The sequence below is a fragment of the Bos grunniens genome, chromosome 20 (assembly GCF_055505025.1).
Source record: "Bos grunniens cultivar Pamir isolate PY7600 chromosome 20, Bosgru_T2T1.0, whole genome shotgun sequence".
NCBI lineage: Eukaryota > Metazoa > Chordata > Mammalia > Artiodactyla > Bovidae > Bos > Bos grunniens.
In genome coordinates this window covers 56,806,663-56,824,647 of record NC_141184.1, presented here as the reverse complement: position 1 = coordinate 56,824,647, position 17,985 = coordinate 56,806,663, and the positions used below count along the sequence as shown (strand labels likewise).

At 39.4% G+C, this 17,985-nt stretch overlaps 1 protein-coding gene and 1 long non-coding RNA gene across 14 annotated transcripts in view; one reads left to right on the top strand and one right to left on the bottom strand.

Annotated features, from left to right (window-relative positions):
* LOC147350438 (uncharacterized) overlaps window positions 1-17,985 on the top strand; it is a 130,516-nt gene that overhangs the window by 77,473 nt on the left and 35,058 nt on the right. The window lies entirely within an intron of this gene.
* RNF180 (ring finger protein 180) overlaps window positions 8,279-17,985 on the bottom strand; it is a 305,462-nt gene continuing 295,755 nt past the window's right edge. For all 10 annotated transcript variants that reach the window (XM_086361912.1, XM_086361917.1, XM_086361916.1 and 7 more), the window contains one exon: window positions 8,279-9,292. In XM_086361912.1, coding sequence (XP_086218038.1) covers window positions 9,093-9,292 — 200 coding nt within the window. In that variant the 3' untranslated portion in view covers window positions 8,279-9,092. The remainder of the gene's footprint in view (window positions 9,293-17,985) is intronic.

Below are 17,985 nucleotides of genomic sequence, written 5' to 3'. Positions count from 1 at the left end.
TATAAAAGTATGAGAGTTAAAAATATTTAAGAGAACATTTTAAGTAAACTTCTCATGCACTTAGAGATTGACAAGTTCATAACTCTTTAGTTTTTAAGCAAAATGCTAGTCTAGGTGAAACCTCTTACAGTTTTTTCTTAATTATCCTGATGAGGTTTATGGTAATTTCTACTTTTACTAGCCTGGCAATTTACCACTCTACTTACTTGAAGTTTTCTGTGTTTCACTTTTTTTTGCCCCAGCAACCTATTTATTCATCACTTTCTATCATTTCTAAATTTGGCATCCAACTTCATTTTATTTTACTATTAATAACATGAAGTCCATTGGGGATAGTCTTCCTAGTGGGAGCAGGGGTGTGCTGATGACAGCATCGATTTTGGGTTGTTCTTTTTTAATTAGATTGTCAGTTTCCTATTCAAGTGAAGAGAGATCTGTATTAATTCACTCATTCAGATGTACTGAAGAAGATTTAATGGCCCAAAAGATACAAGTAGGTAGAAATAGGAAGTGATCTAGATCATTAGTTTTCACACTTTACCACATAGTAGATTTAACCTGTTGTTGTCTAGTTGCTAAGTTGTGTCTGACTCTTTTGCTAGCCCATGAATAGTAACTCAGCAGGTTCCTCTGACCATGGGATTTCCCAGGCAAGAATATTGGAGTGGGTTGTCATTTTCTTTTCCAGGGGATCTTCTTAAGGATTGAACCGTGTCTTCCTGTATTGGTAGGTGGATTCTTTACCACTGAGCCAACAGATTTAACCTAGAGAAGATTTAATCTAGGAAGCCCTGGATTTAACCTAGAGAAACTTTAAGGATCCCTATCCCTGTACCAGTTAGAGTACCTGGGGTAGGACTTAGGCATCAGTACTTTTAAGAATTTCCCAAATGATTCTATTATGCAGCCAAATTTGCATATGTATCTGTGGTCAGATTTTTAAAAATATGTGACAAATACTCTTTGAAAGCCACAAAATATTTATAGCCCTTTGCAGAAAGTCTCTTGACCCATGAAATCCATTACTTTGTTCATCTGACTAGAAGCATTGGTATCACATGAGGTCTTATTAGAAATGCAGAATTCCAGGCCCTATCCTAGATCCACATTTTTAACAAAATCTCTAGGAAGATCCCCTGGAAAAGGGAAAGGCTACCCACTCCAGTATTCTGGCCCAGAGAATTTAATGTATAGTCCATGGGGTCGCAAAGAGTTGGACACGACTGAGTGACTTGGACTTTCACTTTCCCTAGGTAATTAACATGGATATTAAAGCATGAGAAGCACTGATACAAATCATATATGTTGATACATATGTAGCATGTTGAGGATAATATTATTTATTAAGTATTAAGCTCCTTGATACTTTCCTGGCTGAGGTAATCAAGATTGGCTACACAGTTGATACATTTTTCAGTTTTAAATCCTTTTACCAAGGGTTACATTTTTAGATTTATTAACCCCTACAAAGGTTTCCTAGGCTTCCCCTGTAGCTCAGTTGGTAGGGAATCTGCCTGCAGTGCAGGAGACCAGGGTTTGATTCCTGGGTCAGGAAGATCCCCTGGAGAAGGAAATGCCAACCCACTCCAGTATTCTTGCCTGGAGAACCTCACGGACAGAAGAGCCTGGTGGGCTACAGTCAATGGGGTTACGAGAGTCAGACATGACTTAGGAACTAAACCACCACCACAAAGATTTCCTAGAGTGATAGATTATTACTTGGTCTCTTAGAATCAGATTCCCCTTTTCTTGCATCTAAACTGGTCTTAGCGACATTCTTGATCAGTAGGAAGCAGCTGGACTGCTGAGGTTGGTGATCTGCAACTCTGCTTTTTCTGCCTGGGTTTCATGAACATTCCCTCTGGGAGTCCTGAGCTACCATGCAAGAGGTCTGATCACTGTGAGACTGCCTTGTCAGACCACATGGAGGTGCTCCATTTGATCACTTCAGCTGAGCCTAGATTTTAAGCCACCTCTCCCAGGGAAACCAGCCATATGAGTGGAGCCATCTTGAACCCTCCAGACCAGTCTGCTGCCTGCTGAATATCACCAAGTGACCTCTGTTGAAGCTACAGGGAACACAGAATCGTCCCGCTGAGTGCTGTCTGAGCCCCTGATCCACAAAAATATGAGATAGAGTAAAATGATTGTTTTCTTACACCATTAAATTTAGGGTAGTTTGTTATTCAGCAATAGCTAACCAGACCACCTATGTAGAACATTTTAAAACTTCTATGGTATCAAAGAAGAATTATTAAAGGTTATGCTAATTAAAAGACGCTTACTCCTTGGAAGGAAAGTTATGACCAACCTGCTGCTGCTACTGCTGCTAAGTTGCTTCAGTCGTGTCCGACTCTGTGTGACCCCGTAGATGGCAGCCCACTAGGCTCCTCCGTCCCTGGGATTTTCCAGGCAAGAATACTGGATTGGGTTGCCATTTCCTTCTCCAATGCATGAAGGTGAAAAGTGAAAGTGAAGTCACTCAATTGTGCCTGACTCTTAGTGACCCCATAGACTGCAGCCTACCAGGCTTCTCTGTCCATGGGGTTTTCCATGCAAGAGTACTGGAGTCGGTTGCCATTGCTTTCTCCGTGACCAACCTAGACAGCATATTAAAAAGCAGAGACATTACTTTGCCAACAAAGGTCCGTCTAGTCAAGGCTATGGTTTTTCCAGTGGTCACGTATGGATGTGAGAACTGGACTGTGAAGAAAGCTGAGAGCCGAAGAATTGATGCTTTTGAACTGTGGTGTTGGAGAAGACTCTTGAGAGTCTCTTGGACTGCAAGGAGATCCAACCAGTCCATCCTAAAGGAGATCAGTCCTGGGTGTTCATTGGAAGGACTGATGCTAAAGCTGAAACTCCAGTACTTTGGCCACCTCATGCGAAGAGTTGACTCATTGGAAAAGATTCTGATGCTGGGAGGGATTGGGGGCAGGAGGAGAAGGGGACAACAGAGGATGAGATGACTGGATGGCATCACCGACTTGATGGACATGAGTCTGAGTGAACTCCAGGAGTTGGTGATGGACAGGGAGGCCTGGTGTGCTGCAATTCATGGGGTCGCAAAGAGTCAGACACAACTGAGCGACTGAACTGAACTGATGCTATAAACTTTTAATTTGAGTTTATACTGATTTTAAGATTAATCCTTTTGTATTTATAGCTCAGAGATGAGATCTACCTCAGACATGAGGACATCACATGTGCGATGGCTTTGTGGTATGTCAACTTGGCGAGGCTAAATTACAGTCCTTAGAATTTCCTTTGCAATGTATTTATCAATAAGTAGGCTATAAGAATTATGCTTTCATAAGAGTTGGAAAGAGGGAAGGAAAGCATGAGCTAGTCTAGCAGATATACACCTTCTCTTAATTACTTAATAAAACGTCAGTGAAGCTTCTCCTGTGAAAAGAATTTTTTTCAGATATAAAGTCCCTCATCAGCCATTAGCCTGGTGGGCCTGATAATCAATTGGAAGGTCTTAAAAGAAGGTTTAGACATTCCCTGGAGAAGGAAACTCTACCTATGGACAACAGCTTTGGCCATGGTCTTTTGAATCCTAGACTTTTGTGTTCTTACATTTCTTACTGCCTTCCCTATGGACTCTGGATTTGTGTAAACTGATTCTCAAAACCATGTAATCATTTCATTTCCTTGTTTTGTGTATGTGTATATACTACACAAACACACACATATATATTATATATATGTATATACATGTGTATATGTATACATGTATATGTACCTGCATGTATACATGTATATTATATATAATACATATACATATATCAGTTCAGTTCAGTTGCTCAGTCATGTCTGATGGCGACCCCATTAATTGCAGCATGCCAGGCCTCCGTGTCCATCACCAACTCCCGGAGTTCACTCAAATCATGTCCATCGAGTAGGTGATGCCATCCAGCCATCTCATCCTCTGTCATCCCCTTCTCCTCCTGCCTCCAATCCCTCCTAGCATCACAGTCTTTTCCAGTGAGTCAACTCTTCGCATGAGGTGGCCAAAGTACTGGAGTTTCAGCTTTAGCATCAGTCCTTCCAAAGAACAGCCAGGACTGATCTCCTTTAGAATGGACTGGTTGGATCTCCTTGCAGTCCTAGGGACTCTCAATAGTCTTCTCCAACACCACAGTGCAAAAGCATCAATTCTTCGGCGCTCAGCCTTCTTCACAGTCCAACTCTCACATCTATACATGACCACAGGAAAAACCATAGCCTTGACTAGATGGACCTTTGTTGGCAAAGTAATATCTCTGCTTTTGAATATGCTATCTAGGTTGGTCATAACTTTTCTTCCAAGGAGTAAGCGTCTTTTAATTTCATGGCTGCAGTCACCATCTGCAGTGATTTTGGAGCCCCCCCAAAATAAAGTCTGCCACTGTTTCCACTGTTTCCCCATCTATTTCCCATGAAGTGATGGGACCAGTTGCCATGATCTTAGTTTTCTGAATGTTGAGCTTTAAGCCAACTTTTTCATTCTCTACTTTCACTTTCATCAAGAGGCTTTTGAGTTCCTCTTCACTTTCTGCCATAAGGGTGGCATAACCTCATCTGCATATCTGAGGTTATTGATATTTCTCCCAGCAATCTTGATTCCAGCTTGTGCTTCTTCCAGCCTAGCGTTTCTCATGATGTACTCTGCATGTAAGTTAAATAAGCAGGGTGACAATATACAGCCTTGACATACTCCTTCTCCTATTTGGAACCAGTCTGTTGTTCCATGTCCAGTTCTAACTCTTGCTTCCTGACCTGCATACAAGTTTCTCAAGTGGCAAGTCAGGTGGTCTGGTATCCCCATCTCTTTCAGAATACACATACATATATATATAGATTATATATATATATATATATAAAATCATGGGTACACAGACATCTCTTACTGGCCAATAAAAAAGATGAACACAGGGATTTAAATTCCTAGCTCAAGCTCTGTATCAATGACCGGATGTGACTTGAGAATGCTCCTCCAGACTATAACTCCTTTTGAAAAGGGGATTCTGTTTATGCAAGGGTTGTAGTCAATAAGTCGTGTCCAACTCTTTGCAACCCTATGGACTGCAGCATGCCAGCCTTCCCTGTCCTTCACTATCTCCTGGAGTTTGCTCAAATTCATGTCCATGGAGTCAGAGATGTTATCTCAGCATCTCATCCTCTGCTGCTCTCTTCTCCTGTTGCCTTCAGTCTTGCCCAGCATCAAGTAAGGATGTTCAGTTGCTCAGTCATGTCCGACTCTTTGCAACCCCATGAATCGCAGCATGCCAGGCCTCCCTGTCCACCACCAACTCCCGGAGTTCACTCAGACTCACGTCCATCAAGTCAGTGATGCCATCCAGCCATCTCATCCTTTGTCGTTCCCTTCTCCTCCTGCCCCCAATCCTTCCCAGCATCAGAGTCTTTTCCAATGAGTCAACTCTTTGTATGAGGTGGCCAAAGTACTGGAGTTTCAGCTTTAGCATCATTCCTTCCAAAGAAATCCCAGGGCTGATCTCCTTCAGAATGGACTGGTTGGATCTCTTTGCAGTCCAAGGGACTCTTAAGAGTCTTCTCCAACACCACAGTTCAAAAGCATCAATTCTTTGGCGCTCAGCCTTCTTCACAGTCCAACTCTCACATTCATACATGATCACTGGAAAAACCATAGCCTTGACTAGACGGACCTTTGTTGGCAAAGTAATGTCTCTGCTTTTGAACATGCTATCTAGGTTGGATATATATATATATATATATATATATATATATATTTGGATTTAGCTTGTATATACAGAGCTATGGCTCAGAGGGTAAAGCATCTGCCTGCAATGCTGGAGACCTGGGTTCGATCTCTGGGTTGGGAAGATCCCCTGGAGAAGGAAATGGCAACCCACTCCAGTACTCTTGCCTGGGAAATAACATGGACAGAGGAGCCTGGTAGGCTACAGTCCATTGGGTTGCAAAGAGCTGGACAAAACTGAGTGACTTCACTTCACTTCATAAAGTGATATGTACCACTGACCTAATAAATATATTTTGGGAATCAACTTTATTAAAATCTCTGAGAAATCTTTACCTATAATAAAATTTATTTTACTTTTGTTGTTCAGTCGTGTTTGACTCTTTGCGACCCCATGGAGTGCAGCATGCCAAGCTCCCCTGTCCATCACCAACTCCTGGAGTTTGCTCCAACTTATGTCCATTGAGTCAGTGATGTCATCCAACCATCTCATCCTCTGTCATCCCCTTCTCCTTCAGCCTTCAATCTTTCCCAGCATTAGGGACTTTTCTAATGAGTTGGGCCTTTTCTAATGAGTTGGCATCAGGTGGCCAAAGTACTGGAGCTTCAGCTTCAGCATCAGGCCTTCCAATGAATATTCAGGACTGATTTCCTTTAAGACTGACTGGTTTGATCTCCTGGAAGTCCAAGGGACTCTCAAGAGTCTTCTCCAACACTACATTTCAAAAGATCAATTCTCTGATGCTTAGCCTTCTTTTTGGTCCAACTCTAACATCCATACATCAAAAGACCCATAGCTTTGACTATATGGACCTTTGTCGGCAAAGTAATGTCTCTGCTTTTTAATATGTTGTCCAGGTTTGTCATAGCTCTTCTTCCACAGAGCAACTGTCTTTTAATTTTATGGGTGCAGTCACCATCTGCAGTGATTTTGGAGCCCAAGAAAATTAAGTCTATCACTGTTTCCACTGTTTCCCCATCTATTTGCCATGAAGTGATGGGACTGGATGCCATGATCTTAGTTTTTTGACTGTTACTTCATGTATAATTACAATAAATTTTTAAGTAAATTAGAAATGAATGAAGCCATATTTGCTAGAGCTTATAAGCCAGGAGTTGCTTGGGAAATGGCTACAATTTATTTCAAAGTTCTTAAAACATTGCTTCCCACGTGTGTTTTGTTAATTTCTCCTGACATATATTTTAAGAAGGCAATATTTTGCCTTAACAATATCATCTTTACTTTGGTAGAAATCAGTGATTATAAATACCCATTTTTATTTTTGTAAACTAATACTGAAGTTTGCCAACAGTGCAGTTTCACCAGGATATAGTTTAGTCACTAGACTGCAAGCATTATATATACATACATATATTTAACTATAGTATATGAGTGATGATGGATCTGTTTTAAAATGTATTTAGTCTTCTGATTTCTGGATTTGATGGTATCTGATTTACACTATTTTCTTTCACAGATATAATTTAAAACACAGTAAGCAATGTTAGAATAAAATTTTTATCACTCTTCCATATTTTCTTAGAACATCACATACTGTCAGTTAAATGCTTTTATTCAAATATAGTCAGCAGTTAGGACACAATTGGACTTTCTGCAGACTGATGAATCTCAATTTGTTTGAATGGCAGTAGTAGTTTTAGTGCCATGAGAGGGTCACTTACCTTATGTTAAAATATGCCTACTGCCTTACCAAGTATATGGTATCATAGTGTAGAAATGTTGAATTAGTAGTTCATAATAAAAACTTTGGTTCTAGGTTACACAAAGACCACCTAAATGATAGAAATAAACAAGCTTACTTCTCTGTGCTTTAGTTTTTTCTCTTTTAATAGTGGACTACCTACCCGAATTCTCTTTTGTACTGGGATAATTCAGATCTCCTTTTTAAAAAATATTTACATATACACAATGGAGTATTACTCAGCCATTAAAAAGAACACATTTGAATCAGTTCTAATGAGGTGGATGAAACTGGAGCCTATTATACAGAAGGAAGTAAGCCAGAAAGAAAAACACCAATACAGTATACTAATGCATATATATGGAATTTAGAAAGATGGTAACAATAACCCTGTATACGAGACAGCAAAAGAGACACTGATATATAGAACAGTCTTTTGGACTCTGTGGGAGAGGGAGAGGGTGGGATGATTTGGGAGAGTGGCATTGAAACATGTATAATATCATGTATGAAATGAGTCGCCAGTCCAGGTTCGATGCACGATACTGGATGCTTGGGGCTGGTGCACTGGGACGACCCAGAGGGACGGTATGGGGAGGGAGGAGGGAGGAGGGTTCAGGATGCGGAACACGTGTATACCTGTGGCAGATTCATTTTGATATATGGCAAAACCAATACAATATTGTAAAGTTAAATAAAATAAAATTTAAAAAAATTAATATGGGAAAACTAATTCCAAGGAATACTGTAGTAATAATAATAATAAGCCAAGTTTTTGTTCTATAAACCCTTAAGCCTTAAGTTTCCAACAATTCTTATTCCAGACATAAAATTAGTTAATAACAATGAAAAAATTTAAAAGCTACTCTTTATTGTACATTTACAATATATTTGACAACCTCCAAGTTAAAAGAATCACTAAATTAATTACAGCTTAGACATGCATTGCTCTGAAAGTAACTTTTTAATTTCTTCAGGTGAGTAATCCTGCAATTGGAAAAGTGTTAATGTAATTTTCTAAGTCTTTGTTGGTGTGAATTAGTTTTATTTTTCCTTTTTATTTTGTTTGTGTTTACTATTCTATTCTTGTAATAGTTTAAAACGTTGCACTAATGATATTATTAGGTCTGTTAAAAACAAAGTATAGTCAGCTGTGTTGGTAATAGAAAGGAAACTAAGGACATAAATAGAGATCACTGGAAAGCAAAACTGAATATACCCTGCTAGATTAGTTCCCAGAGAAGATGGTTTACCTTCAATGTATGTAACTTGCCTGAGAATAGGTGATGATTACTAGATAGTTTATAATTAAAGATAATATCTACTCATATTATCATTTCATTTTGTATTTTTAAGTGGACGGAAAACCTCAGTCTTTACAATATGTGTAAAAGTGACATTGTAAAATTAGAACCACAAATCCCACATCAAGGAGAACTGTAAAATTAATAGTGCATTGTTGCTAAGTGCTAACAGATTAGATCTTAAGTCAAGTTTAGTTTGTTACATGAAACATTCATAAATAAATCCATTCTCATATTTTCTATAAACACCAACAATTTATATAATACATTATAAAAACTTCAAAGCACATTTTAAAAATGTTTAAGTATTGTTATCTACATCACTTGTAATTGTGCAACAGTATTAAGGTATGGAAATTCCTAAAATGGAAAGAAAAAATAGCAAAGAAAGCAGAAAACAATGAATCCAATGACCCAGTTCACTGAATAAATATAGATGATCACCATATCCATGTCAAACCACCATCCACGGCTGTCATCCTCGAAGTGCAGGTAATCCATCCTGTGTGCACCGTGTGGAAACTGCCTTCTTGTAACTGGAGCTGCACGTCTGTGGAAACCTAGAAGATATATGAACATGCAATTGAAAGCCCATTAAATTCAGATAAGTGCTCAGAAAGGAAGCTGCATTATGAACATGAGTATCATGACCAGAGCATTATCCTGATTTCACTGAGGGGCATATATTGTATTCCATACAGTTTTTCTTTTTAATGATAAGCAACTATCAGAAGTCTTTTTCAGTTAAAGCTTCTAAGGGGGACAGTAAAATTAGCGAAAAGCATGGAATATGGAGTCAAGAGACTATTCTTTTTTAAAAACTGAAGTATAGTTGATCTACAATATTAGTGTCAAGTATATAGCATACGATTTAATATTTTTATAGATTATGCTACATTTAAAGTTATAATAAAATATTGGCTATATTTCCTGTGTACACAATATATCCTGTAGCTTATTTTAATACACAGTAGTGTATACTTCTGAATCTCCTACCTCCTCCTGTCTTCCTTCCTTGCCTATCCCCACTGATAACAACTAGTCTGTTCTCTGTATGAGTCTGTTTCTGTTGTGTCATATTTACTCATCTTAGTGTTTAGATTCCATATATAAGTGATAACATACAGTATTTGTATTTTTCTGACTTATTTCACTAAGCATAGTGTCCTCCAGGCCTATCCATATTGTTGCAAGTGTCAAAACTTCATTCTTTTTTCAATGACTGAGGAATATTGCATTGTGTGTATGTATATCCCATCTTTATCTGTTCATCTGTTGATGGACCCTTACATAGGCTCTTGTATATAATGCTGCTATGAACACTGGGTACATCAGTTCAGTTTAGTCGCTCAGTCGTGTCCAGCTCTTTGCGACCCCATGGACTGTAGCAGGCCAGGCCTCCCTGTTCATCACCAACTCCTGGAGTTTACCCAAACTCATCTCCATCGAGTTGGTGATGTCATCCAACCATCTCATCCTCTGTTGTCCCCTTCTCTTCTGGCCTTCAATCTTTCCCAGCATCAGGGTCTTTTCCAATGAGTCAGCTCTTCGCATCAGGTGGCTAAAGTATTAGAGTTTCAGCCTCAACATCAGTCCTTCCAATGAATACTCAGGACTGATCTCCTTTAGGATGGACTGGTTGGATCTCCTTGCAGTCCAAGGGACTCTCAAGAATCTTCTTCAACACCATAGTTCAAAAGCATCAATTCTTAGGTGCTCAGCTTTATTTATAGTCCAACTCTCATATCCATACATGACTCCTGGAAAAACCATACATAGCTTTGACTAGATGGACCTTTGTTGGCAAAGTAATGTCTCTGCTTTTTAATATACTATCTAGGTTTGTCATAGCTTTTCTTCCAAGGAGCAAGCATCTTTTAATATCATGGCTGCAGTCACCATCTGCAGTGATTCTGGAACCCCCCAAAATAAATCAGCCACTGTTTACCCATCTATTTGCCATGAAGTGATGGGACTGGATGCCATGATCTTCGTTTTATGAATGTTGAGCTTTAAGCCAACTTTTTCACTCTCCTCTTTCACTTTCATCAAGAGGCTCTTTAGTTGCTCTTCACTTTCTGCCATAAGGGTGCTGTCTTCTGCATATCTGAGGTTATTGATATTTCTCCTGGAAATCTTGATTTCAGCTTGTGCTTCTTCCAGCCCAGCGTTTCTCATGATGTACTCTGCATAGAAGTTAAATCAGCACAGTGACAATATACAGCCTGACATACTCCTTTTCCTGCTTGGAACCAGTCTGTTGTTCCATGTCCAGTTCTAACTGTTGCTTCGTGACCTGCATACAGATTTCTCAAGAGGCAGGTCAGGTGTTCTGGTATTCCCATCTCTTTCAGAATTTTTCACAGTTTATTGAGATCCACACAGTCAAAGGCTTTGGCATAGTCAATAAAGCAGAAGTAGGTGTTTTTCTGGAACTCTCTTACTTTTTAGATGATCCAGTAGAGGTTGGCAATTTGATCTCTGGTTCCTCTGCCTTTTCTTTTTTTTTTTTTGAAAATTTTTTTTGAAATTTTATTTTATTTTTAAACTTTACATAATTGTATTAGTTTTGCCAAATATCAAAATGAATCCGCCACAGGTATACATGTGTTCCCCATCCTGAACCCTCCTCCCTCCTCCCTCCCCATACCATCCTTCTGGGTCGTCCCAGTGCACTAGCCCTAAGCATCCAGTATCGTGCATCGAACCTGGACTGGCATCTCGTTTCATACATGATATTTTACATGTTTCAATGCCATTCTCCCAAATCTTCCCACTCTCTCCCTCTCCCACAGAGTCCATAAGACTGTCCTATACATCAGTGTCTCTTTTGCTGTCTCGTATACAGGGTTATTGTTACCATCTTTCTAAATTCCATATATATGTGTTAGTATACTGCATTGGTGTTTTTCTTTCTGGCTTACTTCACTCTGTATAATAGGCTCCAGTTTCATCCATCTCATTAGAACTGATTCAAATGTATTCTTTTTAATGGCTGAGTAATACTCCATTGTGTATATGTACCACAGCTTTCTTATCCATTCATCTGCTGATGGACATCTAGGTTGCTTCCATGTCCTGGCTATTATAAACAGTGCTGCGATGAACATTGGGGTACACGTGTCTCTTTCCCTTCTGGTTTCCTCAGTGTGTATGCCCAGCAGTGGGATTGCTGGATCATAAGGCAGTTCTATTTCCAGTTTTTTAAGGAATCTCCACACTGTTCTCCATAGTGGCTATACTAGTTTGCATTCCCACCAACAGTGTAAGAGGGTTCCCTTTTCTCCACACCCTCTCCAGCATTTATTATTTGTAGACTTTTGGATCGCAGCCATTCTGACTGGTGTGAAATGGTACCTCATAGTGGTTTTGATTTGCATTTCTCTGATAATGAGTGATGTTGAGCATCTTTTCATGTGTTTGTTAGCCCTCTGTATGTCTTCTTTGGAGAAATGTCTATTTAGTTCTTTGGCCCATTTTTTGATTGGGTCATTTATTTTTCTGGAGTTGAGCTGTAGGAGTTGCTTGTATATTTTTGAGATTAGTTGTTTGTCAGTTGCTTCATTTGCTATTATTTTCTCCCATTCTGAAGGCTGTCTTTTCACCTTGCTAATAGTTTCCTTTGATGTGCAGAAGCTTTTAAGGTTAATTAGTTCCCATTTGTTTATTTTTGCTTTTATTTCCAATATTCTGGGAGGTGGGTCATAGAGGATCCTGCTGTGATGTATGTCAGAGAGTGTTTTGCCGATGTTCTCCTCTAGGAGTTTTATAGTTTCTGGTCTTACGTTGAGATCTTTAATCCATTTTGAGTTTATTTTTGTATATGGTGTTAGAAAGTGTTCTAGTTTCATTCTTTTACAAGTGGTTGACCAGATTTCCCAGCACCACTTGTTAAAGAGATTGTCTTTAATCCATTGTATATTCTTGCCTCCTTTGTCAAAGATAAGGTGTCCATATGTGCATGGATTTATCTCTGGGCTTTCTATTTTGTTCCATTGATCTATATTTCTGTCTTTGTGCCAGTACCATACTGTCTTGATAACTGTGGCTTTGTAGTAGAGCCTGAAGTCAGGTAGGTTGATTCCTCCAGTTCCATTCTTCTTTCTCAAGATTGCTTTGGCTATTCGAGGTCCAGCTGGAAGTTCACGGTTCATGTATTGCTGAAGCCTGGCTTGGAGAATTTTGAGCATTACTTTACTAGCATGTGACATGAGTGCAATTGTGCGGTAGTTTGAGCATTCTTTGGCATTGCTTTTCTTTGGGATTGGAATGAAAACTGACCTTTTCCAGTCCCGTGGCCACTGCTGAGTTTTCCAACTTTGCTGGCATATTGAGTGCAGCACTTTCATAGCATCATCTTTCAGGATTTGGAATAGCTCAACTGGAATTCCATCACTTCCACTAGCTTTGTTCGTAGTGACGCTTTCTAAGGCCCACTTGACTTCACATTCCAGGATGTCTGGCTCTAGGTGAGTTGATCACACCTTCCTGATTATCTGGGTCATGAAGATCTTTTTTGTACAGTTCGTCTGTGTATTCTTGCCACCTCTTCTTAATATCATCTGCTTCTGTCAGGTCCATCCCATTTCTGTCCTTTATTGTGCCCATCTTTGCATGACATGTTCCCTTGGTATCTCTAATTTTCTTAAAGAGATCTCTAGTCTTTCCCATTATATTCTTTTTCTCTTTTTCTTTGCATTGATCACTGAGGAAGGCTTTCTTATCTCTCCTTGCTATTCTTTGGAACTCTGCATTCAAATGGGAGTATCTTTCCTTTTCTCCTTTGCTTTTGGCTTCTCTTCTTTTCACAGCTATTTGTAAGGCCTCCTCAGATAGCCATTTTGCCTTTTTGCATTTCTTTTTTTGGGGGATGGTTTTGATCCCTGTCTCATGAACATACCTTTTCAAATTACTATTTTTTTTTTTACCTCAGTAATATATCCAAGAATGGAAATGGAGGACCAATTGGTAGTTCTATTTTTGGTTTATTGAGGAAACTTCATACTAATTTACATTGTGGCTATACCAATTTACATTCCTACAAACAATGTAGTAGGGTATCCTTTTCTCCAAATTCTCATCAATGTTATTTGTGGTCTTAATGATGGTAGCCATTCTACAGGTGTGAGATAATACCTCATTTACATTTCTTTGATGATTAGTAATGTTGAGCATCTTTTCCTATTGGTCATCTGTATGTCTTCTCTGGAGAAATGTCTGTTCAGGTCTTGTGTATTTTTTAATTGACTTTTTTGATAATGAGTTGTATGAGCTCTTTATATATTTTGGATATGAACTCCTTATTGGTAATATAACTGGTAGAAATTTTAAGAGACTAATTTTGTTCTGTCATTTACTTGGGGCAAGTTAATTGATCTCTTTGATCTCAGATTTCTCACCTATATCATCTGATTTTTTAATTAAAATTTTGTGAGGTTCATTTTTTGGATATTGAGTTGCATGAGCCGTTTATAAGATTTAGAGATTAATTCCTTATCGGCTGCATTGTTTGCAACATTTCCTCACATTCTATGGGTTGTCTTTTCATTTTGTTTATGGTTTCTTGTGCTATGAAAACTTTTCAGTTTAAGTAGGTCCCATTTGTTTACTTTTGTTTTCATTTTCATTACTCTAGGAGAAGATTGAAAAAGATATTGTGGTGATTTATGTTAAAGAGTGTTCTGCCTATATTTTCCTCTAAGAATTTATAGTATCTGGTCTTACATTTAGGCTGTTAATTCATTTTGAGTTTATTTTTGTGCGTGGTGCTAAAGAATGTTCTAATTTCATTTTTTATATGTAGCTGTCCAGTTTTCTCAGCATCACTTATTAAAAGAGACTATCTTTTCTCCATTGTACAGTCTTGCTTTCTTTGTCATAGATTAATTGACCATAGGTGCTACATGGGCTCTCTACCCTGTTCCATTGATCTTTATGTCTGATTTTGTGTCAGCACCATACTGCTTTAATGACTGTAGCTTTGCAGTGTAATTTAAAGTCAAGGAACCTAATCCTCCAAGTCTGTCTTTCATTCTCAAGATTGTTTTGGCTCTTTGGGGTCTTTTGTGTCTCCATACATATTTTAAGAACAACCCATGAAAAAATGGGCAAAAGACCTAAATAGATGTTTCTCCAAAGAAGACTTAGAGTTGACCAAGAGGCGTATGAAAAGATGCTCAACGTCAGTAATTATTAGATAAATTCAAATCAAAACTAAAGTGAGATATCACCTCATACCAGTTAGAATGGCCATCATCAAAAAGCCTACAAATAACAAATCTGGGACGTGTGGAGAAAAAGGATCCTTTCCTACATTGTTGGGGCTTCCCTAGTGGCTCAGAAAGTTAAGAATCTGCCTGCAATGCAAGAGACCTGGGATCTATCCCTGGATTGGGAAGATCCCCTGGAGAAGGGAATGGCTACCACTCCAGTATTCTTACCTGGAGAATTCCATGGACAGAAGAGCTTGGTAGGTTACAGTCCATGGGGTTGTAAAGAGTTGGATACAACTGAGCGACTAACACACACATCTACATTGTTGGTGGGAATGTAAACTGGAACACCCCCTATGGAGAACAGTATGGACGTTCCTTAAGGAACTAGAAACAGAGCTACCATATGATCCAGCAATCCCACTCTGGGGCATGTATCTGAAGAAAAACATGGTTCAAAAAGATACATGCACCCCAATGTTCAATGCAGTGCTGTCTACAATAGCCAAGATATGGAAGCAACCTAAGTGTCCATCTGCAGATGAATAGATATAGAAGATGTGTTATACATACACAATAGACTATTACTCAGCCATCAAAAACAATGAAACAATGCCATTTGCAGCAATATGGATCAGTTCAGTTCAGTTCAGTTGCTCAGTCATGTCTGACTCTTTGTGACCCCATGGACTGCAGCACGCCAGGCTTCCTCGTCCATCACCAACTCCTGGAGCTTGCTCAAATGCATGTCCATTGAGTTGGTGATGCCATCCAACCATCTCATTCTTTGTCATCCCCATCTCCTGCTTTCAATCTTTCCCAGCATCATGGTCCTTTCCAATGAGTCAACTGTTCACATCAGGTGGCCAAAGTACTAGAACTTCAACTTCAGCATCAGTCCTTCCAATGAATATTGAGGACTGATTTCCTTTAGGATTGACTAGTTTGATCTCCTTATAGTCCAAGGGACTCTCAAGAGTCTCCTCTAACACCACAGTTCAAAAGCATCAATTGTTCAGTTCTCAGATTTCTCTATGGTCCAACTCTCACATCCATACATGACTACTGGAAAAACCGTAGCTTTGACTCTACAGATCTTTGTCAGTAAAGTAATGTCTCTGCTTTTTAATACATTGTCTAGGTTTATTGTAGTTTTTCTTCCAAGGAGAAAGCATCTTTTAATTTCATGGCTGCAGTCACCATCCATTGTGGTCTGGTACTCCCATCTCTCAGAATTTTCCAGTTTGCTGTGATCCACAGAGTCAAAGGCTTTTTTTGCAGTCAATGAAGCAGGAGTAGATTTTTTAAAATATTATCTTTCTCTGTGATCCAACAAATGTTGGCAATTTGATATCTGGTTCCTCTGTCTTCTAAACCCAGCTTGTATATCTGGAAGTTCTCAGTTCACCTACTGCTGAAGTCTAGCTTGAAGGATTTTGAGCATAACCTTACTAGCATGCAAAATAAGGGCAATTGTATGGTAGTTTGTACATTCTTTGGCACTGCCCTTCTTTGGGATTGGAATGAAAACTGACCTTTTCCAGTCCTTTGGTCACTGCTCAGTTTTCCACTTTTTCTGACATGTTGAGTGCAGCACGTAAGAGCATCATCTGTTAGGATTTTAAATAGCTCAGCTGGAATTTCATCACCTTCACTAGCCATGTTTATATTAATGCTTCCTATTTACATGCTAATTATTTGCCCAATGACAACCAGAGTTTAGCTTACAAATAGTGAACTTTATTTTTTAGAGACCTAAAAAAGTTAAAGGCTTTTTAAAGATGAATAATGTGATATGCCAAAGGCTTTGACTGTGTGGATCACAATAAACTGTGGAAAAGAGATGGGAATACTAGACCACCTGACCTGCCTCTTGAGAAATCTGTATGCAGGTCAGGAAACAACAGTTAGAATTGGACATGGAACAACAGACTGGTTCCAAATAGGAAAAGGAGTACGTCAAGGCTGTATAGTATCTCCGTGCTTATTTAACTTCTATTCAGAGTACATCATGAGAAACGCTGGGCTGGATGAAGCACAAGCTGGAATCAAGATTTCTGGGAGAAATATCAATAACCTCAGATATGCAGATGCTGCTGCTGCTAAGTCACTTCAGTCGTGTCCGACTCTGTGAGACCTCATAGACAGCAGCCCACCAGGCTCCCCTGTCCCTGGGATTCTCCAGTCAAGAACACTGGAGTGGGTTGCCATTTCCTTCTTCAATGCATGAAAGTAAAAAGTGAAAGTGAAGTCACTCAGTCGTGTCTGACTTTAATGACCTCATTGAGCGCAGCCTACCAGGCTCCTCCATCCATGGGATTTTCCAGGCAAGAGTACTACAGGGGGATGCCATTGCTTTCTCTGGATATGCAGATGACAGCACCCTTACGGCAGAAAGTGAAGAAGAACTAAAGAGCCTCCTGATGAAGGTGAAAGAGGAGAGTGAAAAAGTTGGCTTAAAGCTCAACATTCAGAAAACTAAGATCATGGCATCTGGTCCCATCACTTCATGACAAATAGATGGGGAAGCAGTGGAAACAGTGGCTAATTTATTTTTCTGGGGTCCAGAATCACTGCAGATGGTGAATGCAGCCATGAAATGCAGATGCTTACTCCTTGGAATGGAAGTTATGACCAACCTAGACAGCATGTTAAAAAGCAGAGACATTACTTTGCCAACAAAGGTCTGTCTCGTCAAGGCTATGGTTTTTCCAGTAATCATGTATGGATGTGAGAGTTGGACTATAAATAAAGCTGAGCACTGAAGAATTGATGCTTTTGAACTATGGTGTTGGAGAAGACTCTTGAGAGTCCCTTGGACTGCAAGGAGATCCAACCAGTCCATCCTAAAGGAGATCAGTCCTGAGTGTTCATTGGAAGGACTGATGTTGAGGCTGAAACTCCAATACTTTGGCCACCTAATGTGAAGAACTGACTCATTTGAAAAGACCCTGATGCTGGGAAAGATTGAAGGCTGTAGGAGAAGGGGACGACAGAGGATGAGATGGTTGAATGGCATCACCGACTCAATGGACATGGGT